The sequence below is a fragment of the Mustela putorius genome, unplaced genomic scaffold, assembly GCF_011764305.1.
Source record: "Mustela putorius furo isolate JIRA1106 unplaced genomic scaffold, ASM1176430v1.1 tig00000580_pilon_pilon_pilon, whole genome shotgun sequence".
NCBI classification, from domain to species: Eukaryota; Metazoa; Chordata; class Mammalia; order Carnivora; family Mustelidae; genus Mustela; species Mustela putorius.
In genome coordinates, this window is record NW_025421423.1 from 2,959,642 (window position 1) to 2,987,020 (window position 27,379).

Here is a 27,379-nt window from a genome sequence, read left to right on the forward strand (position 1 = left end):
CTTATAAGCAACAGAAATTTATTTCTCACAGTTCTGAAGGCTGGAAAGCCCAAGATCAAGGTGCCAGCAGACTTGATTTGTGGTGAGGTCCCACTTCTGGTTCGTAGACAACCATCTTCTCACTGTGACTTCATATTGTGGAAAGAGCCAACTCTTTTATAAGGGCACTAATCCCACTCCTGAGGGCTCTGCCCTCCTGACCTTATCACCTCCTAAAAGCCCACCTCCAAATACCAACACACTGGGGATATGAATTTCGGAGAGCACCCAACATTCAGTCTAAGGCAACTGTGCAGTCATTATTCAGCTCCAGCCAATAATGCCATGTGGGAATGGAGACAGAATTGCCAGCTTTCCTGATTTTTAAGAGAAATCCAAAATCCAAATTCTTTGTAGGATTTCCTGATTTTTGAAAGCACTGTATTGGGGAAAAAATAATTACAGGCAAGATTTAGCCCACAGGTCTATAACCTTCATATCAAGGATCCTGTGGCTGGATCCCCAGGTCTGTCTGGTGATGTCAAGTTTAAAGTCTTCTCTTCTTCATAGGCTGGAGCCCAGGAAGAGAGTGTGGAGGAAATCTCCCACGACCAGGACATGGAGTCCTTTACAACCTCCAGCGGACACACTTATTTTGTCTTCCTAACCCTGGAACAACAAGAAGAGAGTTGCAAGAAACCCTATTCCAACCTTTCTACCATTCTGGTCAATGACATTTCCAGTGCCAGCTTCCTAGAACAAGTGATCATTCCATCCAGACTGGTTTTACAAATTAAGAAACAGTGAGTAGAAACCCCCTTTATTCTCATTCTCCTATCCTAAGTTTTATTAACAAGGTGAGGTATTATAACAAAAGATTGGACTAGTTTGAACTGGAAAAAGAAAATGGGTAGGTAACTGAGGGCTGAGATGAGAAACAACTTTAAAAAATAGTCAATTTCCGAGAATTATTTGTAGTCACGTGTATCTTCTATGAGAGTGACCCCCTCCACCTCTCCCAGGATGCCTTGCTAGCCTGCGGCTTGTACATAAGAAATAGTGCTTTCCCTGCAAGATGTTAGAAGCCCAGCACAGGTGGAATCTTGCTGTCTCCCTTCCTTCTTTCATTCCTTCCCCCTCTCCTCCCCTTTTTTCTTTTTTTTTTAATGATTATGTAGACATAGATTCTAGGCATGAGTATGTATCTGTATGGTATTTGGCTCTGATCATATGACATATTAATTGCATAAATTAGAAAACTGAAAAAAGTACAATGAAGATTATAAAATAACCCATAATTCTACCACTGAGAATTTACCTCCCCTAACTCCCAGGTTTCTGGGCCTCTGTGTTTGAACTTGGACCCAATGTGGAAATTTGCAGTTAGCTTTAGGATAGCATGTCCATTGCCCTCCTGACTCTAAATGTCATAGCTACGACTGGCCAGCTAGAGACCACCTGATTAGTCTCCCTCCTATGTGTGGACATGGGCAGGGGATAAAAGGAGTTAAGTCAGGCTTTTGGACTCTTCTCTTTCACCTCAGCATCATCTCATCTTGAAAATGTTTCTTTTTTCAAAATTTTTATTTACTTTTAAAATTTCTTTTCAGTGTTCCAGAATTCACTGTTTATGCACCACACCCAGTGCTCCATGCAATATGTGCCCTCCATAATACCTACTGCCAGGCTCACCCAACCTCCCACCCCCGCCCCTCCAAAATCCTCAGATTGTTTTTCAGAGTCCACAGTCTCTCATGGTTCATCTCCGCCTCCAATTTCTCACAATTCCCTTCTCCTCTTCATCTCCCCATGTCCTCCGTGTTATTTCTTATGCTCCACAAATAAGCGAAATAGTGTGATAATTGACTCTCTCTGCTTGACTTATTTCACTCAGCATAATCTCTTGACTTGAAACTCATCCTTTTTCCTTCCCCTGTCACAGGCCATTGTCTGTCTTCTCCTTAAAGAAGAAAAGCAAGGACCACCACAAGAGCTAATATTTATTGAGAGGATTTAATACTCTCAATAACTATGAAGGGTTACTATAATTAGCTTATGTTACACACAAAGAAACTGAAGCTCAAGGAATTAGTAATTTGGATAAGATCTCGGAGATAGGGAATGGTTGGATCTAGGATATGAATCTAGACCATGTGATTCCGAAGTCTTAAGCCAAACATTATGTCATCAGGCCTTGGGATTAACCAGAAAAATAATTCTGTGTTAAACTAAATGGACTTACATATTGATGGATACAATACTGAAAAGTATGGAAATCATGAATGTATAACTCAATGAATTATCCAAAGGGAGCACACCTGCTCACCAGTACCCCCACACCCAAAATAGAACATGACCAACTTTCCAGGAGCCTCTTCATGTATTCATCTCAAGTCACTGCTCTGTCTTCCTCAAGCATAGCAAAATACTTTCATTTCTTTTGCTTTTTTTGAACTTTATTTAAATGGAATCATAGAAAACATACTCTTTTATGTTAGAATTCTTTCATTATATTTATGAGATTCATATGCATTTTTGAATGTGTGTCATCTCATTTTTACTGCTCTATAGTAATCCATTATAAAAATACATCACTCATTTTCTTTATCCATTCTACTACTGGTGCATGTTTGGGTTGTTTTTCATTGGGGAATGGAACAATGCCACTCTGAATTTTTTTTTTAAGTTCAATTAGCTAACATATAGTACATCATTAGTTTGTGATGTCCTGTTCAATAATTTATTAGTTGTGTATAACACAACTTAGTTGCTTATCACATCATGTGCCCTCCTTAATACCCATCACCCAGTTACCCCATCCCCCCACTACCCTTTTATGCAACCCTGTTTGTTTCCCAGAGTCGAGAGTTTCTCGTGGTTTGTTTCCCTATCTGATTTCTCCCCATTCAGTTTTCCCTCCCTTCCCCTATGGTCCTCTGCACTATTCCTTATATTCTACATATGAGTGAAACCATATGATAATTGCCTTTCTCTCCTGGACTTATTTCACTTAGCATAATACCCTCCAGTTTCATCCATGTCGATCCGAATGGTAGGTATTCATCTGTTCTGATGGCTGAGTAATATTCCATTGTATATATGAACCACATCTTCTTTATCCACTCATCTATTGCAGCACATCTTGGCTCCTTCCACAGTTTAGCTATTGTGGACATTGCTGCTATGAACATTGGAATGCATGTGCCCCTTCTTTTCACCGCATCTGTATCTTTGGGGTAAATACCCAGTAGTGCAATTGCTGGATATAGGATAGCTACACACACACGAAGAACCACACATGTATTTTAGCCTTTGATTCAACAATTCCAGTTCAGGGAATGTGTTCTGTAGAAATGCTTCTACACTTGGTTTATGTACAAGGTAATTCATTGCAGCTTTTTTTTTTTTTTTTTTTTAAAGAACAAATGGTTGGAAACCATCCAGTCTCCTCCAGCAGGAGTCTGGCTGAATTCAGGATGCTCCATCCAGACAAAGGAATAGAATATAGTTGGGAAATAAAATAAGGAAGAAATGAAAGGGGGAAGCACTTTCTGGGTCGCTTGGGAAAGCTCTCTCCCTGCTCACTGCTGCTAGAAGAGCTGACCCTCACCGGTCTCTCCCTTAGACTTCGAGCTGGCCTTTTTGAGCACCTAGAGAAGTGGTTTGACCAGTGTGTCCTCAAAACTCGGGTCATGGTGGCCACCAAGATCAATGAGCTGGATTCAGAATTGGAGCTGCATCAGCATCTACATGAGCCAAGAGCCAAGTGCATTGAAAAGGACATCCATAACGTCAGGGCAGGTATGGACCCTGCTTGGGAAGGCCTCCCTACCCCAGACAGCCAGAGTCTGTGCCATGGCAGTTCTGCATTCATTAGGTGCCCCTGTCTGAGGGTTCCACCTCCCAGGCTGGCGGAAAAGGCAGTATTCAGAGCCCACACTTGAGATTAAAATTTAAAAAAAATTTTTTACAGTTCTTTAAATGCTAGAATGAAGAGTATTGTCCTATTTTAGCTGTGTGAATACCAGATCTGCTCACACACCTATCTGATACACACTTGCATAGCAGAAGCTCTAGAGGCAAGCTGTAGCTCAAGAATCATAGCTACTAGACTCTGGCTGTGTGACTCTGGACATGTTACCTGACCTTTCTGATCCCTCCCTTACTTGCAGAAGGGGGTATTGTTGATGGTAATTAACTCTCCCTGAAAGGGTACAGTGAGGAATCATGAGCAAGTGGGACCCATTAATTTCAGCTTATAATTTATAACTTCAGAAGAGGTGCCGTTTCTCTCCAAGACAGAGGGCTCCTAGAGGGTGGCATACTTTTAGTTGGATCTTCAGGGACCCTGTTGGGTTTTCACTTGTGTCACACTTCAGACTTTTTCATAAATGCTTTGCACTCCCAGAGTGACCCCCTACGTGGTCCCAACCAAACTCCTCCTTCCTAGAACAGTGACAGAATTGTGGAATCAGACAGCCTGGCTTGGAATCCCAGTGCTTGTGGCCCAGGGAGCCCTGCTTGGCTTTGGAACCTCACTGTGTTCATCTGGAAAATGTGTGCATTAAATATAAGTGTAAATTGAGATTCTCCATGAAGGCTGATTTCCTGCGTCTTACCTGGATCCCTGTCCCCGTGCACAATGGGGAGATTGAGGTCAGAGAAACAAGTTCCCAGAGTCCCCACACTCGTTTTTGGTAGAGCTGGGATGACAGCACTTTCCCCTGCAGGCAGCAGGCAGAGAGGGTGGGCTGGCCTAGGGCTGTCTGCCAGCTCTAAAGGCCTCTGACCTAGCCCTTGAAGCCAAATTCCAGTTCCGTTTACTCTGCCCTAGAAGTCCTTTGGAGTTTGAGCTCCCTGGAAAGAGAAGCCACTGATAGAAAGGAACAAAATCCAGCTGCCCTGCCCAGCCTTGTGCTGGTTGTTTTCTCCACACTCTTCTCACCACATTCCCACCCTTCCTGACACCCTCCACCCCACCCCCCTGCTCATGGGTCTCTTCACATGCAAGGTCTCCCCTGCTCACAGCTTGGTCAGCCTTCTTTCCAGTGAGAGACCCTGGGGCAGTCTCAGATCGGCCCCCTCAGATCGGTACCCATTCCCCAGCCAAGCCCTGGCAGGGGCAGCTGTCACTATCCAGAAAAGAAATGTCCTGAGGTGACTTGAGATCCCAGAAGGCCTCCCTCTGCCTCGTTCTTTTTCAGCTGAGCTCTTGCTTCACCAAGAGCGGCTAGACAGCCACTGTGCTGGGGTGATAGAGACGCTAAGGAAGGAGAAGATGATGTTCTGCCAGTTCCAAGAAGAGCAAAACATAAAGAGCAAAAACTTCCGCCGCAAGATTTACAACATGGAACACATCTTCTCGAATGCCACGAAGAGCCAGAGGTGAGGGCCATGGAATCCCAGACACGAGATGCCAGCCTTTGGCTGATCTCAAAGGAGTGGTCCCTTCCTGGTGGACACGAGTCAGTTTTCCAGGCCCCACAGCAACCTTCCCTTTTCAGCTCACCTCTTCACAGGTGTCAGGGGCTAACTGTGTGACCCCTCTGGCGGGGAGCTGGGCACTGGGTGCTGGGTGAGCAGCCAGGGAGAGAAAAGGGCACCTGTGGTCAGGAGGCAGGGATGTTACTAAGCTGCCCCAAAATGTCCATGAGGAGAAAGGCCATTTCCACCCAGGAGAATCAGAAGGAGCTTCCTGTAGGAGGACCCCCCTGTCCTGGGATGGAGGAAGGTAAAGAGGAGACAGAATTTTCCCCCTCAGAAAGGAGCGCTGGCCCAGCTTGAGGTGGGAACGTGCTCATGGCAGAGCAAGGGGTTCCAAGGAGGCCATTCAGGGCTTTGAGATGGAGGCTCCTGCGTGCTCAGGGAGACCTCTATCGGGTAACAGGTGAGGAGCCCTCCCCGGTGTCAGGTACACAGGAGGCTGCTGAGGGCGGACTTACAGGTAAAGAGGAAAGTTTCAGGGTGCTCCTTCGGGAGAGCATCAGCCACAGAAAGCACATTGTTGGGAGAGAGAGAGAGAGAGCACTGCAGGGAGGCCGAAGATCCTATGGGACCTGGGGATTCCTTCAGTACTATGGCTGCGAGGGCCAGAGAGAGGCGAGAGATGGCCTCTGAGACAGCACACTGAGAGTTCCACGCTGTGTCCTGCACACACTGGCATTTTGAACTTCCTTTTAGCTTCTTTTCCTACCCAGAGGAACATGGCCGTGCTTCTGGTGGCCCCACAGCTGGGCACAGCAGTGGAACTCAAGCAGCCCCCAGGCTGCCCTTCCACACCCAGGTCACCACCCTGCCCTCCTGTGTCCCCCAGGCTGGTTAGTCTCAGCAGCACGCTGCACCGGGAGCTGCTCAGCTATGTCGACGTCACCCAGGTGTCCCTGCGCAGCTTCCGCCAGTACCTGGAGGAGAGCTTGGGCAAGCTTCGCCTCACCAACATTGAGTTCATCAAGCACTGCAGGTGGGAGCCCACACCCAGGGCCTCTGTGGGCCCTGGGCTTCCCCTGTCGAGAAGTGGTCTTGTTTCCCCTTACTTTTTTATTGTGACAAAAATATATCACATCAAACTGTCCATTGTGGTTACAATGCACCGTTTTCAGGTGCACCGTTAGTTCTGTGACACTGAGTTCATTCACGTTGTTATCCAACCATCCCCGCCATCCAGCTCCAGAAGTTTTCATCTTCATAAACTGAAACTCTGAATCCGTTGAACGTTAACTTTCATTTTCCTCCCTCAGCCCCTGATAGCCATAATTCTTTTTTTTGTCTCGGTGAATTTGACTACTGTAGGTGCCTCATGTAAGTGAAATCATAGAATATTTGTCCTTTTGTGTATCTGGCTTATTTCACTGAACATGTGAAATGTCTACATTGTGTGTATACACCACACGTCATTTCTCTGTTCCTTCCTTGAAGGACATTTGGGTCATTTCACTGCTTCTGTCTTTGAACCCCCTGTATCCATTTTTTCCATGAGCTTACACTTTCTAAAGCTTCATCAACCACAGGTTTTGGGATGGGGTCTGAGGTCTGATCGTGGCTTGTATTTCTCTCAAACCACTTGCAGATTGTTTTCTGAGGGAGGCAACTTTTCTTCTGAAGAAATCAATTCACTGTGTCATCGACTGGAGAAGGAAGCTTCTCGAATAGAGTTTGTTGAAAGTTTAATCATGATCAACATGGAGAAGATGGAGAGCGAATACCTGGACCAGGTGGGGGAGCCCTGCCCCTCACCTCCAGCCAGGCTCCCAGGACACCCTTGCTCATTGCCTGACGGGTCCGTCAAGCCCCCTTTCCAAAAAATTGTGCCTGTCCCACTCTGCTTCCGAAGTCTTTAAGTTCCAAATTAAACCCACCTCCTTTACTTTTTATATATCTTTACAGGCCAATGATGTCATCAACAAGTTTGAAAGCAAATTCCATAACCTGTCTGTGGACCTTATTTTCATAGAGAAAATCCAGCGGTTGCTGACAAATCTGCAAGTAAACATCAAGTGTGAGGTAGGACAGATTCGTTCTTCACCTGCGTGCTAGACACTGTTCCAAGTGCTGGGGATACAACTATGAGCTCTGCCCCATGGGACTTGAACTCCACCCAGGGAGATAGATATTAAATTATAATAACCTCTAGGATTCATTGAGTTATTATGCACCATACATCTTGCTAACCGACTTATTTTGATCAGCTATATTAGTCCTCCCAATAACAGTGTGAAGCAAGTCCTGTTCCCCCCCCTATTTTAGAGACAAAGAAACTGAGACAGAGAGTAATAGGTGACCTAGACAAGAATACAGAGCTCTTGAATGTGAAATCAAAATGTGAACTGAGGTCAGTGATCTTAAATAAACAACCTAACTGTACACCTCAAGGAACTGGAAAAAAAAATAAACCCAAAGTTAGCAGAATGGAGGAAATCACAAAGATCAGGTAACAAATAAATGAAATAGAGACCAGAAAAGCAATAGAAAGGATCAATGAAACTAGAGATGGTTTTTCAAAGGTAAACAAAATCAAATAACCTTTAGCTAGATTAAGAAAAAAGAGAGAAGACCAGAATAAAATCAGAAATGAAAGAGATGATAGTGCAATGGATATGCACTATCAGAAATATGCAGAAATACAAGAATCTTAAGACTGTTATGACTAATTAAATGCCAACAAATTGCATATCCTAGAAGAAACGGAAAAAGTTCTAGAAACATACCTACCAAGACTGAATCATACACACACGGGAAATCTGAAGAGACCAAGAATGAGTAAGGGGATTGAATCAGTAATCAAGAACCTCCCAACAAAGAAAACTCAGGATCTTATGGTTTCATGGGTGAATTCTACCAAACATTTAAAGATAACTTGACACCAGTTCTCAAACTCTTCCAAAAAATAGAATAGGAGGGAATACTTCCAAATTAATTTTACAAAGCCAGCATTACCCTGATACCAAAGGTCAGGGTACCTTACATGGTAAGAAAATGACAGACCGATATCCCTGATGGATATAGATGTAAAAATCCTCAACAAAATATTGGCACACCAAATTCAACAGCACATTAAAAGGATCATACACTATGGGGGCACCTGGGTGGCTCAGTGGGTAGGGCCGCAGCCTTCGACTCAGGTGGTGATCTCAGGGTCGTGGGATCAAGCCCTGCATCAGGATTTCTGCTCAGTGGGGAGCCTGCTTCCCCCTCTCTGCCTGCCTCTATGCCTGCTTGTGATCTCTGTCTGTCAAATAAATAAATAAAATCTTTTTTAAAATCTTAAAAAAAAAAGGATCACACACTATGATCACGTGTCATTATCTCTGGGATGCAAGGATGGTTCCATATACAAATCAATCAGTGTGATACCATATTGGTAGAATAAAAGATAAAAATCATCATCACAATGGATGCAGAAAAAGCACTTGATAATGTACAACATCTTTTCTTAATAAATATGTTAAACAAATGAAGTAAAGGAGGAAAATACATAAGTATAATAAAGGCCATATGTGAGAAGCCCACAGGTAATACCATACTCAACAATGAATAGTTGGAAGTGTTTCCTGTAGGATCAGGAACAAGACAAGGACATGCCCTCTCACCACATCTATTCAACATAGTACTGGAAGTCCTAGCTGGAGTGATCAGGCAAGAGGAAGAAGTAAAAAGGCATCCAAAAAGAAACAGAAGAAGTAAGATCATCTCTGTTTTCAGAACACATGATCTTATATATAGAAGAGCCATCAAAAAATTGTTAGAACTCATCAACAAATTCAGTAAAGTTGTAGGATACAAAGTCATTATCAAGAAATCAGTTGCATTTGTATATACGGACAGTAAAACATCTAAAAAAATGAAGAAAAACAATCTCATTCACATTAGCATCAAAAACAATAAAACACTTAGGAATAAATTTAACAAAGAGGATGAAAGATCTATACACTGAAAACTATAAGAATTAGATGAAAGAAATCAAAGAAGATACAAATTGAAAGATATCCCATGTTCATAGATCAGAAGAATTAATACTGTTAAAATGTCCATACTCCCCAAGCTTATCTATAGATTTAGTGCTACCCCTATCAAAATCCAATTGAAATTTTTTCACGGGAATGGGAAAATCCATCCTAAAAATTTTGTGGAACCACAATAGATTATAAATAGCCAAGCAATCCTGAGAAAGAAGTACAAAGCATCACAATTCGTTATTTCAAACTATACTACAAAGTTATAATAACCAAAATAGTATGGTACTATTGGGCATATAAACCAATGGAACAAAATCTAAGTTCAGAAATAAACTCTCACATATAGAGTCAAGGAGTATTGAGTATTGACAAGAAAGTCAAGAATAATCAATGGGGAAAGGATTGTCTTTTCAATAAATGGTGTTGGGAAAACTGCATAACCACATGCAGAATAATGAAATTGAAATCTTATCTTACACCACACACAAAAATTAACCCAACATGGATTAAAGGCCTAAATGTAAGACACGAAACCATAAAACTGTGGGAAGAAAACATGGGGAAAGACTCTTTGACATTAGTCTTGGCAATGATTTTGTGGATGTGACACCAAAAGCACAAGCAACAAAAGGAAAAATTAACAAGTGGGACTGCATCACATTGACTAGCTTCTGGACAGCAAAAGAGACAACAAAATGAAAAGATAACTTACAGAATAGGAGAAAATATTTACAAATAATATATCTGATAAGAGGTTAATATCCAAAATATATAAAGAACTCCTATAACTCCATAGCAAAAGAAGTAAACAATATGATTTAAATTTAGTAATAAGGGGCACCTGGGTGGCTCAGTGGGTTAGGCTGCTGCCTTTGGCTCGGGTCATGATCTCAGGGTCTTGGGATCGAGTCCCACATGAGGCTCTCTGCTCGTCAGGGAGCCTGCTCTCTCTCTCTCTGCCTGCCTCTCTGCCTACTTGTGATCTCTCTCCATCAAATAAATAAATAAAATCTTAAAAAATATATAAATTTAGTAATAAATTAAAATAATAATATAATAAATAAATAATAATATAATAAAATAAATAATAAATTAAATTTCCTTTGCCCAAAGGAACTGAATAAACATTTTCCAATAGAAGACATACAAATGGCCAACGGGTGGATGAAAAGGTGCTCAACATCACCCATCATCAGGGAATGACAAGTCACAATGACAATGGGGTATCACCTTGAACTTGTTAAAATGGCTGTCATCAAAAAGATAAGAGATAGTAACTGACGGCAAGGGTGTGGAGAAAAAAGAATCCTTGTGCACTGTTTGGGGGAATGCAAACTGGTGCAGCCACTGTGGAAAACAGTATGGAACCACCATATGATCCAGCAGTCCCATTTTTGGTTATATATCCAAAGGAAATGAAAATATGGTCTTGTAGCCATATCTGCACTCCCATGTTCATTGCAGCATTTTTCACAATGTGAATGTGAACAATGTGGCAGAGTGTCAACAGATGAATGGATAAAGAAGAGGTATCTGTACAATGGAACATTATTTGACCATGAAAAGGAAGGAAATCCTACCATTTGTGACAACACATATGGACCTTGAGGGCATTAATCATAGTGAGATAAGTCAGAGAGAGATGAATACTGTATGATCTCACTTACATGTGGAATCTAGAAAAGCCAGACTCAGAGATAACCGAGGATCGAATGGCGGTTACCAGGGACTGAGGGGTAAGAGAAATGCAGAGGTGAGGGTCAGTGGGTAAAAACTTTCAGTTATAAGACAAATAGGTTCTGGGACTCTAATGTGAAGCATGATATTATAGTTAAAAATACTGTGCTGTATACTTGAAAGTAGCTAAGAGAGTAGATCTTAAATGTTTTCATCACAAAAAGGAAATGGTAATTATTTGATGTGGTGGAGGTATCAGTTAATGTTATGGTGATAATTATTTTGTGATATATAAGTGTATCAAATCATAACATTGTAAACCTTAAACTTACATAATGTTATGTGTCAATAATATCTCAATAAAGCCAGGAGTGACTTTGACTTATTTTTAAGCTTTTTTCTATATATGGAAAGCGGGACGCCTGAGTGGCTCAGTAGGGTAAGCGGCTGCCTTCGGCTCAGGTCATGATCCCAGCATCCTGGGATTGAGTCCCACATCAGGCTCCTTGCTCAGCAGGAAGCCTGCTTCTCCCTCTGCCTCTGTCTGCCACTCTGTGTGCCTGTGCTCAAATCTCTGACAAAAAAAAATGTTATATATGGAAAGATTTCTCATATATATATGTGTGTGTGTGTGTATATATACACACATAAAGAACAAAACTGGCCTCATGCTATTTATACAATTTTTTAAGGTGTATCATCTTTAAAGATTCTTTCAAAAACACTACTGTGATGGCTTCCCTCTCCTGAATTTGTTGCTATTTTTACTTAGCCATTCCTTTCTGGAGGAATATTTTGGTGGATTTCACTTATTATTATACCAATGGTATTATAAACACCCTTGTGCAGGAAACTCTGATTATGTCCATGGGTATCTCGCAGAGCTAGATCACTGGGGCAGAGCACAAATGATTTAAGGCTCCTCATGTTTCCTAGGTGGCTTATACAGACAACCCCCCCTAGTGGGACAATGCCCTTAACCACTACTGGGGGTTGTCGATTTTATTTATTTATGTATTTATTTATTTATATTTATTTGTGAGAGAGAAAACATGAATGGTGCAGAGAATCAGAGGGAGAGAGAGAAGCCAACTCCCTGATGAACAGGGAGCCCGAGGCGGGGCTCAATCCCAGGATGCTGGGGTCACCACCTGAGCCAAAGGCAGAAGCCCAACTGACTGAGCCACCCAGGTGCCCTGTTGATTTTTTTTTATTTTTAAACCTTATTTGTTTGAGAATAAAAAACAGGCCCCCCCCCCAAAAAAAAGTTTTTACATTTGCATTGATCTAGCTTCTGATAACATTTTGCATTCTCCCCCATTTCGTTTTTCCAATATTGAATTCATCCCCCTTTGATAATATATTTTCCTGATCAAAATAAGTATTCTAGAAACAAATCATGGAACCTCTGGTTTTTCTAGGTTGCAAAATCTAATTTGCAAACAGATGGATTAAATTCTTCTCTGGAACAGCTCCAAAGGAAAGTAGAAATGTGTCGAAACTCAAAGGGAGATAAAAAAGTAAGTATTCAGTATTTGCTAAGCTATGAATAGTAAAGATGCATTACACCAGAATTATAAACTAGAAGTAAACTTATATCTGTCATCAAAATTCCTCCGGCTCCAGAGGGGCCTCCTAGCCTTCCTACTCAACTCCTGCTTTAGTCAATGGAATTAAGGACGAAAAGAAAACACAGCTACCTCCCTCAGCCCCCAGACCCTCCCAAGCAGGCTTCTAGAGTCCAGAGAGTTGGGGGCTTAGGTCTGACCTCACTCCCCCTCCGATGTCACCAGGCATCCTTCCTTGTAACTGGAACTCAGCCCTCAATGAAAGATAGAAGCAGGACTCTGGCCTCTGAACAACCACTTTTTTGTTTTTTGCGTTTTGTTTTTTTCATTTGCTTGGTTTTTTGATCATGGCACACACACTGGTAACTTCTGTTTTCTATGTATAAACTGTAGAGTCCAAACAAGAGCGATACGGATCAGCATAGCAGGTCTCTCTGCACGTTTCTGTTGTTTCCTTGCTTGTTTTCCGCCCCCATGAGTTTCACGCTCAGCCTGGCCTCCCTGAGCAATGTTTGCTCAACGATTCCCCCGGACACTCGAGAACCAGAAGTCTCAGCTGGAGGTTTCTTGAGCGGGATGCTCCTTCCTCACCAAGCTTTGTCTTTTCTCTTCCATTTCAGTGACTGAGTTGAGGTTTTATTTTTGTCAACACTGAGAGGACATTTAGTGTCTATCTTTCTTGCTTTTTCTTGCATAGTAACACATGCTTCTTGAAGAAAATTCAAACATCCACAAAGCACAGAGTGAATACACATCCTTCATCTTATTCTGTCTGTCTCTCACACTTTTTTTTTTTTTTTTTTTTTTTTTTGCAGAGCCCCCAGTGACCTCTGTATTTTCCTGCACTAATTTTCTACGCATACCCAGGAACTCAGGGAAAGCAGGTTTATCTGAAGTGACCCCTTCAGCAGACACTCTAGAGACAGCTCTCTCTCCAGAGCAGAAACATTTGCTCTTCCACATTTCCTCACCTCCCCAGCCCCCTCACGGTACCCTCCTGGTGGTGTCAGGGTGCTGGACAGGGGGCCTGGGGCTTGCACAGCCTCCTGGCCAGGGCAGGGGAGCATGAACTTGGGTGGACAGGCAACCGTGTTGGATGGAGGGGACTGGTTGGCTATTTCTGCAAAGCAGTGATTGGGAGACGGGAACAATGCATTGGATACATGGCAGAGGCGGTGGGGACCGGGAGGCAGATGTGGCCAGGGTCATGGGCTCAGTGCCATGCACAAAGAGTGCCTCTGGCTGCTGTGTGCAGAAAGTCAGGGAGGGAGTGAGAAGTGAGACAGGGTGCTGCAACTGAGGCAGAGAGAATTATGCCAGCAGAGACACCTCTGGTTCTGGAATTGAGTGGCAGGGGAATGGATAGGACCCAGAGCATAGTGGAGATGAAGGAAGCAGAAGAGGCCAATGCACCTCCTGGCCTGGGTTGTCTACAGAGGCCAATAGACAATTCAGGGGACCAAGTGTGAGGACTGCTGAGTGATGTGTGAAATGTGCAGTGAGCGTGAACATCCTTCCAGGTGCTTCTCTGTGCACCTAGGGGCATGGTCTGTGGGATTGCTGCATGTGCCCCTGACCTTATTAGATCACTTTCCAGAAAGGCTGTGGTCATTTCACTCCTACACAGCCTGGCCATCTTGTCCAAACATTTCCTTCTAAGAGTATCAGAGCTAGAAGAGACCCGAGGGAACATTCATTTTCCATGCAAATAAGGAAATGAAGTTGAGCAAATTTAAATGATTTGTCCAGAATGAACCCATAAAACCAGGACTAGAATTCCTATACCCCATCATTGAAGGATTTGCTCCCAGTGCAGCTGCCCAGGGGAGCCAGCTGGCATCCCCAACTGTCTCGGAGCTCTCCCCGACTGTCTCGGAGCTCTGCCTGCAAGTGAGAGGCCTCCAGAGAACCAAGAGGCCTGCAGTTCAAATATAGGAAACTAGCCTTCCTTCAGCCCGCTTCCTGTGGTTTTCTTACCCTAGATGGTGACCTCAGAAGACCTCCTTGGCTTCGTCCAGACTTGGAAAGAGAAACTGGGCCAGAGGATTCAGTACCTCAACTGCAGGCTGGACACAGCATCCATGACTCAAGTGGTCTTTACCGTAAGGAATGGACAGTAAAGGAAGGGGTTGGCAATGGAAAGTGTGGGGGAGTCATCAGGTCTAGGCTCAGTAGAGCCTAAGGGAAGAAGAGGCTCCCAAGCTCCTGTTGGACACCAGGCTTACTATAAAGACTATATATATATATATATATATATATATATATATATTAGGAAGACTATAGTCTATGCAGTCAGACCTGAGCTCAAATCCCAGATAGTCCACTTCCCTGCCTTGGGTGCTTAGAAGACCCCTCACCTCTTGACACCACCTCCTCATCTCCACCAGGACCTTCGGCTTACCCCACCCACTGGCTCTCAGGCAACCCTCACCTTTCAGCCCCTTCCTTCTTGTCCACACCCATGAGCAACCACTGCCTTCTCCCCATCCCATCCCTACCCCCTCTCCTTGCCCACCTGGATGCCCGTGCCCGTGCCCTCTCACTTCCCCTCATGATCCACTCCCTGAGCTGCAGTCTGGAGAAGATCAGTCTGACTCTGTCACTCTTCTGCCTTCAGGGTGAAATCCAGACCCTGGGACGGGGTCTTTACAGCGGCTTTCTCAACCTGCCCTCCATGGCCTCTTCATTTCTCACCCTCATTTCTACCCCAAAGACATGACTTACCCCCGGGCCTTCTCTTTCAGACCCTACAGTGAGGTCTCCATTTTTAGGGGCTGTCTCTCTAGACTGTGTGCTCCAAAAGGGCAGAGCTTGTTGCCTTCACCCCATACTCAGCCTCTCACACCAGGCTTTGAATGCTGGAGGCACTCAACCATGTTCCAGGGGGAAGTGTCGTAGAACCAATGTGGGCAAAAGTGACACCCCGCAAGTTCTTTTCCGGGCACCTTCTCACTGCCACGTTTTGAGCCAGTGCTTCCTTTATGGGAAGGCTCTTCACACAGGCCACCAGTACTAAGCATCCCTCACACCACTGGCACTGTGCCCTTCCAGACGAAACTCAGGAGTCCAGCCAGGGTCCTTCCCTCTTATAGTCCCCTGCTGAGAGAAGGACACTCGGTAAGATAGGAAACAGCCTAACTAAGCACTCCCTGTGGGCCACCGCTCCTACCCTTTCTCCACGATCCAACTTTTGGGGGGTGTTGTCTCCTTGTTTGTGTACACTTTCATTCACTCCTTCCTTTCAAGAACAGTGCCTGGGCATATCTGCAGGCTGGCCTTATACGTCCATGAGCCTTGGTCTCATGGAAGCCTCTGGAACTTCTCTTTCACAGCGCTGGTCCCAGTTTTGACCAATCATTTATTTGTAGAAGTGCATGTTAGACTAGACTGTAAGCCCCACAAAGATGAGGGGCACATGCAACCTCTCTATGCTGTGTTCCGGGCCCCAGGCAGCACCTGGGCAAGTACTTGGGAAACATTTTGAAAGCCAGCACGCGCACATAAATGCATGCGTGCATACCTGCATGAATGACCCTCATGCAGGAGGACCATTACCCCGGAGATAGGACCATTACCATTTTTAAGAAGGAAAGTCGAGGCTCAGAGAATCAGGCAGCTGGCCGCCAGCTGCAGGGCCTGAAGACACGAACACAACCTGCTTGCATCCCTGGACTGAGGCTGGGCCCACCAACTCAGGTCCCTCTCTTGGGCCTGTAGGACAATGTCATGACCGACCTGGAGGTAGAGAGTGACATCATGGTGTCTTCAGAAGCCCTTGAAGAGGAGGCCAAGGTAGACTTGGTCACCCCAGAGTCCTTCGCCCAGCCGAGCCACATGGGGAAGCCCATGACTGAAGATCCAGCTGTGGAAGTGGTCAAGAAGATCCTGCAGTGAGTTGGCTATGGGATTTGCGAGAGCGCTCCGCCACCCTAGCTCATGGCCTCGAAACTTCAGGCACCATCTTTGGGGTCCCGCACACAAGTTTCCCACCCCTGACAGCCTGTGACTTTGTATAAGGCCTTCTCCTCTTGAACCTCAGTTTCCTCCTCTGGAATGAGGCTCATAATCAGACTGATATACACAGTATTGTGGCCTAACCAGGATGGTAGCTAATCTCGTGCTCACTGGGAAAAAGCTCATATCCTTTCCTTTGGTTTCAGACTTCCCAATGAAAAATGCTCAACCCAGCCATGTGACAAAGACCGGTCCCAGACAGGTAGAGGCAAACAGGCCTGTGGGTCTCAGGGGACTGGCGGTGGGGGAGCTGGTGTTGCCCCCTGGCCCATCCTCACCTTCGGTCCTCCATTCTTGCCCTTGGCACTCATCACCCAAGGCTTGAAGCGACACCAGAACCGGGGGGAACACATCGTGAAGAAAGCCCAGTCCAGTGCCAGTGCCACTTCAATAGGAAGGTAGGAGTCTGGGCTGCCCAGGATCTCCCCTGCCCACATGCCTTCCCTCACCCCCAAGACATAGGCCAGAACCCACCCTGTTGCTTCTATAGACTGTCCTCAGAAGACACCACCTATGCTCACTGTTCTGAGACCCCCAAGGGACCCCGTGAGAGGTTGGCTCTGAAGCTGGCTTTAGTCAGGTCTATGCACTTTCCTGCTGAGTGATGTGGCTCACATGGGCCTCCCACGTCAAGAACCCATCTTGATGTTCTGTGGCTCTCCGTGGTGGCAGCTGCTGGATCCCAGCCCTCTTCCCATATCCATCATTCTGGTTAAAAAAAAAAGAGGGACATTGGAGGGTGCCTGGGTGGCTCAGTAGGTTAGGCATCTGCCTTAGGCTCAGGTCATGATCCTGGAGTCCCAGATCAAAGCCCATATTGGGCTCTGTGCTCAGCAGGTAATCTGCTTCTCCCTTGACCTTTCTATCTCTCATGCTCTCTCTCTCATCCTCTCTCGCTCACAAATAAATAAAATCTTAAAAAAAGGGGGGGCACATTGGAGATGGCTTCCCTTACAGGAGGAATCCTAGACTTCTACATCCTGGCCATGCCCTCTGCCCACTGTACCTCCATTGCGGTCATTAGACTCATGGCTCAGTGGGTGTGGACCTCACTGTCTCCTGATAATGATTTTATAGAAGGCGAGTAACAGAGCCAGTGGCTGAAGTGACTTCTGCATTCTCTGAGAGCCCTTGTTTATATGCTTTCATTCCTGGTTTTGAGGAAGTGGTAATGAGGAAATCCCTGCTTTGCATACCTCCAAGAGGCCCATTTGAACACGAACGCCATCTGCAATGTGGAAATAAACCCAAGGCCAATCAAATGAGAAAAGCAACGGCTATTTATTCGGAGCGTGGTACAGCAAGGGGGTCAGCCAGCATCACTTAGCATTTTAGCCGAGACTGAAAGGCCGATGAGGGAGTGAAGAGGCAATGGTGAAGAAATGGAAGACTTTCTGTGTGCTTTTATTGGAGGCTGTTGACATGGGGAAACTGGAGGCCGGCCAGCTAGCAGCAGCCAAACGAAGTGATTACTTAGGGTTGTGTATTTGGCTTTCTCTGGTTAGTCTCAAGTTAGAAACAGGGAAAATGATCAAGTCCTAACCTTTTCAAGCTGACAGTTACATGAGTAGTTGTTTAGCATTTTGGATTGCCATGAGAGAGAACAGTAAGGCTTCCTGCAAGTCTGCCCTACATCAGGCTGGCTTCCCAAGTTTTTCTTTATAGTCGACAAGGAGTTGCTTTCCTGGGCAGGTGGCTATAGGGTATGGGTCAGAGATTTCTGTATTTCTGTACAGTCCAGCTGTTATCCATTTGTACAGTCAGTCTTTCAGTGGTTACAAAATACAGTCCATGTTGCTAGGGCTATCTGATGTTGCATGGAACCTACTTAAACTAAACATTATTCGCTGCTTCTATGAAATTCAAGTTTAATTTGGCATAATGTACTTTGATTTGAGAAGCCCCTCAACCTGTTTTTCTTTAGGTCCTCACTACAGAGAAGCAAGGATATATAATTTCTGGCCCTTCACCCCCTCTCAGGGACCTTGGGTGGGTTTTAACAATAAGGACTTCACCCCCACAATAAGATTGTCTCCACAGAAGATGGGGAGTAGGGAAGTATCTTGAAGGGTTCAGCCCCAGACACGGGAGTCATGGTATCCCCAGGCAGGCCCAGAGGCTCTAGGCCCAGGAGACCTGCCTGTCCATGCCAACCTCCCAGGCACTGACTCACCTGTGTCTCACAGCATCACACGGTACTCCAAGCCCAACCGAATGGACAGAAAGTTCCAGGTGCTCGGGGAGAAGCCACCACCTCCAGCTGAGTAAGTGGAACCTCATCCTTTAACTCTTTAACCCATTGTCTCAGTCAGGGGGTGGCTAAACCTGACACAACTGGGGGGAAAAGAAGAAGGAGGGGTGGGTGAGGGGACAGGTAAGGGTCAAGGTCAATGTGTCTCATTCCATTTCACCTAAATTCTTTGAGAGACATGTTCATCAAAATTTCTCATTTTCCAATCTAAGTTTTTTGGGGTAGCAGGGCAGCATACCCCTTTTAGGTTTGGGGTTTTTTTTGTGGGTTTTTTTTTCAATTTTCTAATGCCTCACCTCCCCTATTCCTCTTTTCCTTTATTTTAATTTTATTGATTAAAACAAACTCTTTTTCACTTAATATGGCTACATTTCAAGCTGTTTAAACAAGCAAGATTTTAGCTTCAGAAAACTGGGGGCCCTCCGAGAAAGTCAAGATATACAATGAATACACACATACCCCCTTAACCAGGGATCTCACCATCACAGCACCCCTACTTATAAGTCTTTTTGCCTCACTGGTCTTATCTCTGAGGTTTTGTGAACTTTGCAAAGAAAAAAAAAAAGTGGCTTTCACTTCAGGTGGCCCAGATGTTGGGTCCAAGTCAGCAGCTAGAATCTCCCTTGTTCCCTCACAAAAAGACATTCCTTATCATTAAAATCTTGACTCTTTCTTTCCATTTTGTATAGTTCTATCATTTTATCGCATGTGTATATTCGTATAACCATCATCAAAATCAAGAAACAGAACTGTGCCATCACCACCAACAGATCGGTCACTCTGCTGTCCCTTCATAACCATACGTACCCCCTCTCCATCACCATTTCCAACCCTGAGCAACCACAAATCCCTTTTCCAGCCCTACCATTTTGTCATTTCAACAATGTCATATAAACAGTCTTATACGGTGTATTACCTTTTCAGAGTGGCTTTTTGCACTCAGCATAATATCCTTGAGGTCCGCCCCAGCTGTCACATGCATTAGTTGTCCATCCCTTTGTGTTGTTAAATAGTTAGCCACCATATGGAGGCACCATGGTATTTTTGTGGTGGAAAGAAAAAAATCACAGACTAAACAGAAAGCATTTATGAAATCTCTGAAAGGGGAGAGACTTTCCTGGCCTAGCTTAGTGGTGAATTGATCAGGAAATGGAATCAGACAGATGATGTTTTGACCCCCACACTGGGACTCTAAGCAACATCTTCCAAGCCTTCATCTTCTCTGTGCACTGCGGGTAGAAGACGATCCTCCTCATGGGGCTGTAGAGAGGAGCAAAGGGTTACCCACAGGCCTCCCTTGACTATATAGGATCATCACCCCAAGAAACACTAGATGAAATCACAAGGAAAAATGATGGAAAACTTTGGCAAATAGGTTTTTTAACTCCTCTGAGGTAAATTGCAATTAAAAGTTATATAGCAACCAGCCAAGACACAACAGTGGTAGATAAGGTCAACAAAGCAAGAATTGGCTCCTCTTCCTGCCCCCCTGCCCTCAGCAAACTGCTAAGGAAATTTCCAGCACTCAGTAGGGTAAGGGGGAGAACTGGAAGAGACCACACACAAGGAGGAGATAAAATTAGGAACACACATGTTGAGAAAACACTAATCCTCACTAGAATGCAAACCAACGAAAGGGGAAGAAATCCATTCCATATTTTGCCCGAGATTAACCAATCTGTAAATAGATTTTTAGAGGAAGTTCCCAGTTTATCAAGGGAGAGTGCAGATGGTCCCTCCCAGGTACTGCCAGTGTGAGTTGTTGAAGGAAAATTTATTCTGATCCTTGTTTGAACAGTAGGGAAGACTTTATGCAGGACCATTGCAATAGGCGTCAAGACTGTTCCAACAGGGGAAAGGTAGGCCTCAACTCAGAATACAATAAGGACAAGAGAAGATCTGTAGCCAGTGTGCAGAGCGGTGGGGGGGGGGGGATGAGTAGAAAATTGAAAGGTAGTGGGATTCTTGCTAAGCCTACTTAGCAGGATTCTTGGTCATGGTGATCGGATAGCGAAGGTCATCCAATATGAGGGTGGGGGGGTTGTGTCTCAACTGACTTTACAGTGTTCTTGCTCACATAAGACCCAGCAGGCCAAAGACAGTGCCCAAGGATGAGGCCTCGTCATGAAGTAGGCTCAGAAGAGCCTGTCTGAAGTCTGGTCGAGCAGAGAGTCATTGTTAGTCCCTCCTCTTATTTAAGGAAAGACTATCAGTTCATTTCTCATTCCATCGGCTTTTGTTCCTTAAAGACCAGCTGAACCACCTGTTGAGACTTGGTGGTAGGGTACCCAGTCAAGCTTTCTGGATGCTGGGCCTGAAGCATCCTGAGTGGCCCACACGGGAGTAGCTCTAGGCATTATGGTTATCTCTCGGCCAGTGTCAGCTTGCTGGACTTCATTAGATTTTGGAGGGAAAGTCAGCCATAAATGACAGGAAGTCCCAATAAGGATCCAGGCAGCCAAGCCTTGTTCTCGGTGGCATCAAGTCAGCCAAGTGGGAGAGAATTTGGAAATATTCACTGGGGGAGTCGTAGCCAGATATTGAAGGAAACTAGCAGAACTGAGTGTTTGGTAAGGACTGACCAACTGTGCAAGATGGCAAGATCCCAGTCCCGTTTACAGATAGGTAACACAATCTCAAAGACAGTAAACAGGACTAGAATCTTCTAACCCACAAGAGTGTGCTGTAATTTTCCACTGAGGCATAAAGCTTCTATCACCCCTCTTTCTGATGCTTGTCTACAAAACATGTCTACAAAACATGCCTGATTTCTTTAGGTTTGGCCTGATTCTTCATGTAGGTGCAGCAAGTGTGGTAACTGACCGCATAGATCTCTTCATAAAAAGTTTCAGAGTAGACTTGCAAAAGCCTCCTGGGGCTAAGAAGCTAGGCTAGAGTTCACCTGTGATCCTTCTAGATTTAAGTGAAACCCTCTCTTCTTGAGACCCCACAGTATTCTAGGTTCCTCGGCTTGCTAGGAAGGGGTCTTCCTTCCTCACCTGTAAGCTGGGAACTCTGTAAGCCAGGTACAGGCTGCTTTTCCCAAGAGGGCTTTGTAAAAACCACTGGCTCCATAAAATTGACCCTAGTTCCTTATAATTGTCTGGTCATGTCTGATTCTATGTGTCCTTCTCCACACGATATTCTATCCAAAGCCTTGGTTATGTATTAGTGCTTTGAGGTATGTCCCATTACAAGGAGGATGGATTCTTACTGAACCCCCATGAATAGTTGGGGGTTGCCATGAAAATAGGTATACTCAGTAAGAGTTCTCAAATTCTGGGATGCATGTCAGTGGCTAAAACACTCAACCTATTTCCAAAGAACGCTTTTTCCTTTTCCATTTCAGATATTTGTTTTTAGTGTTCTCTGGTTCCCTGAGAGCCCTGAGAGGGATGGGAAACCTAGAGTCCAGTGATTGTGGGAGCTGAGGGTGGGGATGGGAAGGGAAAGATCCTTCAGGGTGGACAGAGCTGGGGCTTTGCAGGGGGGCATGTCAGAGTGTACCAGGAAACTGAAGGGGAGATGGAGGTGGCTAGAGGAGGAAGTCAAGGAACAAAGGTGAGGCGAAGGCAGAGGGCTGAGATGGACCAGTCTGGGGATATGTGAAGTTTCCCAGAGAAGCCAGTGAGGTTCCACATTATCCTTAGTCAAATCATGCCAGTGGCATGAATCCTACAGCAGACTGTTTGGGAAAGGATGGTGAACAAATACAAAGGATTCTGTTTAACGTTTGGCCCAAAAGAGTTTTTGTCACAGCCAGCAAAAGATCTTTCTAGAAAGCAGTTTGGGAAGGTAGTAAAGGCCATAGAATTATCCTTTTGTGCACCAAAAGGTGTTTCTCCCAAGGAAACCATCTCCCAAGGAAACTGTTGAGAAGAGAGAGCTCACACAAAGATACACCACGCAATACTTTTTATCCTGGTTAAAAATGGGAAAACTTAACATTCTAAAAATAGGAGATTACAAACCATGGTGCTTCCATACTCGGTAGTGTTACACAGCCATTTAAAGAGATATCTTAATGTGGGGGAACACTTAACAAGTGAACAGAATGTAAAATATACATGAACCTAATTCCAAACTGATTTTAAAAGCAGCAGAAGGAAATAACATAAAATGTTGGCCTTTATTTTTCCCTTTGCTTTTCAGTCTGTTTCTAATTTTCTTTAATTATGATGAGCAAATTTTCCAAATGAAACATCAAGTGACTGATATGCATATATTTTAGAAATTGGCCAATAACATGTGTGTTCAGCCATCACTGTGTCATTAATAGAAATTCTGAAAAATTGTGTCCAGGTGGACTTTACCGTTTTTCTGGGAGAGATAGAGGTTAATCAGCCAGTCCCAAATCCCCCTGTGGATAGTGTTGTAGGGTTGAGGACTACTTTGAGAACATGGGAATAGGATGGTCAGGAATTGTCTCCAAGCTGGGATCTGAGGAAGAGCAGTAGCAAATGTGACCAACAGGAAAGTTGGCAGTGTTCTTGGGGTCGGGAGGGGAATCGGTATGTGCAAAGGTCCTGGGGCAGGAGCAAGTAGCTACAAGGATCAATGAAGCCAAAAGAGCATAGACTCTTGGAATGGGCCAAACCCACCTTGTCACATCAGAGAGGGATTTAAACTAGACACATAGAAATATTAGGTGAGAGCACACCTGGGCATCACATGAAGTGTCTAATTCTGGCTGGGCCAAACCCACCTTGTCACATCAGAGAGGGATTTAAACTAGACACATAGAAATATTAGGTGAGAGCACACCTGGGCATCACATGAAGTGTCTAATTCTGGCTGGGCCACAGAATGTTTTGTCCATTTGGTTTTGCCCACACCATTTGGTGTGATTAGATAAGGCTCCTCAGGGATCTGTCTTTTGTGTATTGCAGGGATTTTAAAGGGATCATCCTGACCCTTCTCTGGGAGAGCAATGAGCATCTGTTGAACGTGGTAGAGGTGAGGGCCGCTACCCACAGGCCTCGGCCTGTCCCTTGACCGGCGGTGGGCCACACATCACAGCTGCCTCTGCCTCTTTTGTTCTGCTGATAATGGCCTTGTGGGTGAAATTGAGAAAGGGGATTCCAGCTCCCACACCCACAGCTACCCACCTTCATGTCACCTCCTGTGTTTTCCTAAGAATTAAACCTCATTTAATAATTTATCTATTTATTGATCCACCAGACTTTTCCCAGACACTGTGTGTCAGATACTGAGTGGGCCAAGAACAGCAAGCCCAGTCTCTGTCCCTGGGAGGCCAGTGTCCCACAGATGGGCGACAGGCATGATGGCCCCACGGGTGGGGCTGCTGGAGCAGGCACTCTGGGGGGACGTCCAATGGGAGCTACCCAGTGCCCAGTTCCAGCACACCCCACACGCGGGTGTCTGTGCATGTTCCCGTCAGCCTCCCACTGGGCTGCAAATCCTTCAGAACTGGGGCTCTGAGTCTTCCATATTGGTGGTGCTCAGCCTAGTACCCAGCTTGGCACTTCAGAAAAAGCATCATAGAAAGCTTTCGACCTGATCATTGAAATAAGATTCCATTTGGGTCTTGAAGGACAAAGAGAGTTTTGCCATTCGGTCATGTGTGCATTGCATCTGGGATAATGACAGTGGTGAAAAGGGCGATTGGGTAGGAGGAGTGTGACTGGCAGGGGTGCCATCAGGAGAAAGGGCTAGGCAGCGTGGAGGACAGGATGGAGATCATAGGAGCGTGGAGATGCTCTGGAGCCCCGTGGTGACGGTCAGCCTCTCCTGCAGGAGTTCTATCGGAGAGAGAAGCGTGCCATCACCAGGCCTGACTGCATGTATGAAAACTTTGACCAGTGCGCCGAGAACATCTGCAAGAAGATCCTGGAGTACCACATGCAGACAGACGAGTACCATAACTCCTGCCTCATAGGTGGGTGCAGGTGACAGGCAGGTGGGCAGGTCAGGGGCATGGCACGTGCCACTATCTGAGGGGAGCCTGGGCCTCAGAGCCCGCAGGAAGCCTTCTTGACCTGGAGGTTACCAGGGGAGGCATGGGAGGCTCACTGTGAAGAGCCATCCTCTTAGGGTGAGGTCAAAGTGTTGATCGGATTGAATTGGGAGGAAAAGCAATGCTGAAAAAAAAAATCACGTTTCTTGAGAAATCTGGTGATGGACATCACTAAGAATGCTTTGTTCATTGCACAGATGACTTTGAGAGCTTTACTGAGATACTCACATGCCATCCCGTTCGCCCATGTAAAGTACAAGCCAGTGGATTTTAGGAGACTCACAGAGTCAGACAACCATCACCACTGCCAGTTTCAGAACCCCTGTCCCTCCATCACTGCTGCAGCCCTCAGCACTGCTCAGCAGCTTTCTCCCTCTATAGATTTTCCTAATCCAGGCTTGCATATGAATGGAACCATGTACCGTGTGGTCTTTTATGGCTGGCTTCTTTCATTTTCTGTAATGTTTTCAAGGCTCACTCATGCTGTAACAAGTGGCACTATTTCATTCCTCTTTATGGCCAATTCTTATTCCATTGTGTGCACATACCATGGTTCGTTTATCCATTCATCTGGTGGTTTCCACCTTTGGCCACTGTGAATAATGCTGCCACATGCATTCGCACATGCATTTCATGTGGACGTATGTTTTCACTGCTCTTGGATATATATAACAAGGAGTGGAACAGCTGGGCCCTGCGGCAACTCTGTATTCGACCATTTGAAGAAAACTTTCCATGGTTGGTTGTTTAAGTGTTCTACTGGATGCCTGGCCTGTGCTGGGCTCTGATGACCCCAACAGACACAGCCTCCTGGAGAGCACAAAAACAGTCAGGTAGAACACGTTGTCTGTTCACGTTTATTGTAATGACTTGAAAGAAGCTGTGAAAACGCACCCAGTGCCTACCTTTGTCATCTCTCCACGTTCCTCCACAGCTTTATCTATAGCCATGTCTGTTGTATGCTCTTTTAAGCCCTAATTCTTCCTGCTTCTAAGGCAGGAAACCTGAGGGCCCCTCACAAGCATGCTTATTGGTAGAGGAGGAAGAGGATAAGGGGACACCCAGAACTCGGATCAGACCCAGCACTGTCATCTCCCTGCCTTGTGACCTTGATTAAGTCCCCTCAATTCTGTGAACCTCAGTTTCCTTATCTGTACACCAGAGATTAGGACAACACTCACTGCCGCAGAGACCCGCCACATCCAGGGAAAATCAGCCGTGTGGGTCTCACTGCTGTTACAGTACAGCGACTGGATCTCAAACTGTTTCTCTAGCTCAGAATTTCCCCACATGGGCGCCTGGGTGGCTCAGTGGGTTAAGCCGCTGACTTCGGCTCAGGTCATGATCTCAGGGTCCTGGGATCGAGTCCTGCATCGGGCTCTCTGCTCAGCAGGGAGCTTGCTTCCCTCTTTCTCTCTCTGCCTGCCTCTCCATCTACTTGTGATTTCTCTCTGTCAAATAAATAAATAAAATCTTTAAAAAAAAAAAAGAATTTCCCCACATGAACTCCAGGATCCTAGCCTCTATGACCATCCTCAAACAAAAGGTTCTGGTCAAATGGGTTTGGGAAATGCTGCAGATTATGTCTTCTCTGCAGGAGTCACAGTTCCCATTAAATGGTGACTTCCATTTCCCAAAGCATGGGAGTCCAGTATCCTGACCAACGTTCCCACTGAAAACATTTGGAAGTATTGGATATAATATTTTTGTGATAAAGTATTTTTTATTAAAGATTAATTATTTATTTATGAGAGAGAGAACATGAGAGAGGTCAGCTAGAGAATCAGATTCCCTGCTGAGGAGGAAGCACGGTGTGGGACTCAATCCTGGGACTCCAGGATCATGACCTGAGCTGAAGGCAGCTGCTTAACCAGCTGAGCCACCCAGACATCCTGTGATAAAGTCTTTTAAATGTCTTAGTGAACTAGTGATAAAGTAAGAAACTCACAAGGCCCCTAAATTGGGTGACAATAGGAACTCCAAGAGACAAATTTAATAGCAACACATTGCCCAAAGGCCTTTGCTGACTCCCAGGTGAACTTGCATCTTTAATTTCGTGAGTCTCCAGGGCCTTGGGAAGAAGAGACACAGCCCCAGACCACCCAAGGGAGAAAGTCTGGAAGGACACAAGCCACAGAAAACTGGGACCCCAAAGGGCTCCAGCTGCAGAGTAGGGCAAATGAGACAGAAACCAAGCCCCCCTCCCCATTTCCACACCACTACCACCACCAGTGACTAGAAAGAAACAGTCTTTTTTTTTTTTAAGATTTATTTATTTATTTATTTGACAGACAGAGATCACAAGTAGGCAGAGAGGCAGGTAGAGAGAGAGGGGGAAGCAGGCTCCCTGCTGAGCAGAGAGCCTGATGAGGGGCTGGATCCCAGGACCCTGAGACCATGAACCAAGCCGAAGGCAGAGGCCCCAACCCACTGAGCCACCTAGGCACCCCTAGAAAGAAAC

At 45.2% G+C, this 27,379-nt stretch overlaps 1 protein-coding gene across 7 annotated transcripts in view; it reads left to right on the plus strand.

The window, feature by feature from the left end:
• The window catches only part of CCDC180 (coiled-coil domain containing 180), a 62,155-nt gene that overhangs the window by 25,636 nt on the left and 9,140 nt on the right, over nt 1-27,379 (plus strand). For 2 of the 7 annotated variants that reach the window (XM_045081600.1, XM_045081601.1), the window contains 14 exons: nt 550-782; nt 3,605-3,780; nt 5,184-5,364; nt 6,293-6,439; nt 7,046-7,190; nt 7,363-7,479; nt 12,530-12,628; nt 14,659-14,778; nt 16,394-16,566; nt 16,837-16,892; nt 17,010-17,088; nt 18,877-18,954; nt 23,831-23,897; nt 24,699-24,840. In XM_045081600.1, coding sequence (XP_044937535.1) covers nt 550-782; nt 3,605-3,780; nt 5,184-5,364; nt 6,293-6,439; nt 7,046-7,190; nt 7,363-7,479; nt 12,530-12,628; nt 14,659-14,778; nt 16,394-16,566; nt 16,837-16,892; nt 17,010-17,088; nt 18,877-18,954; nt 23,831-23,897; nt 24,699-24,840 — 1,813 coding nt within the window. The other 5 variants (XM_013053692.2, XM_045081599.1, XR_006607183.1 and 2 more) reach the window with 4 other exon arrangements.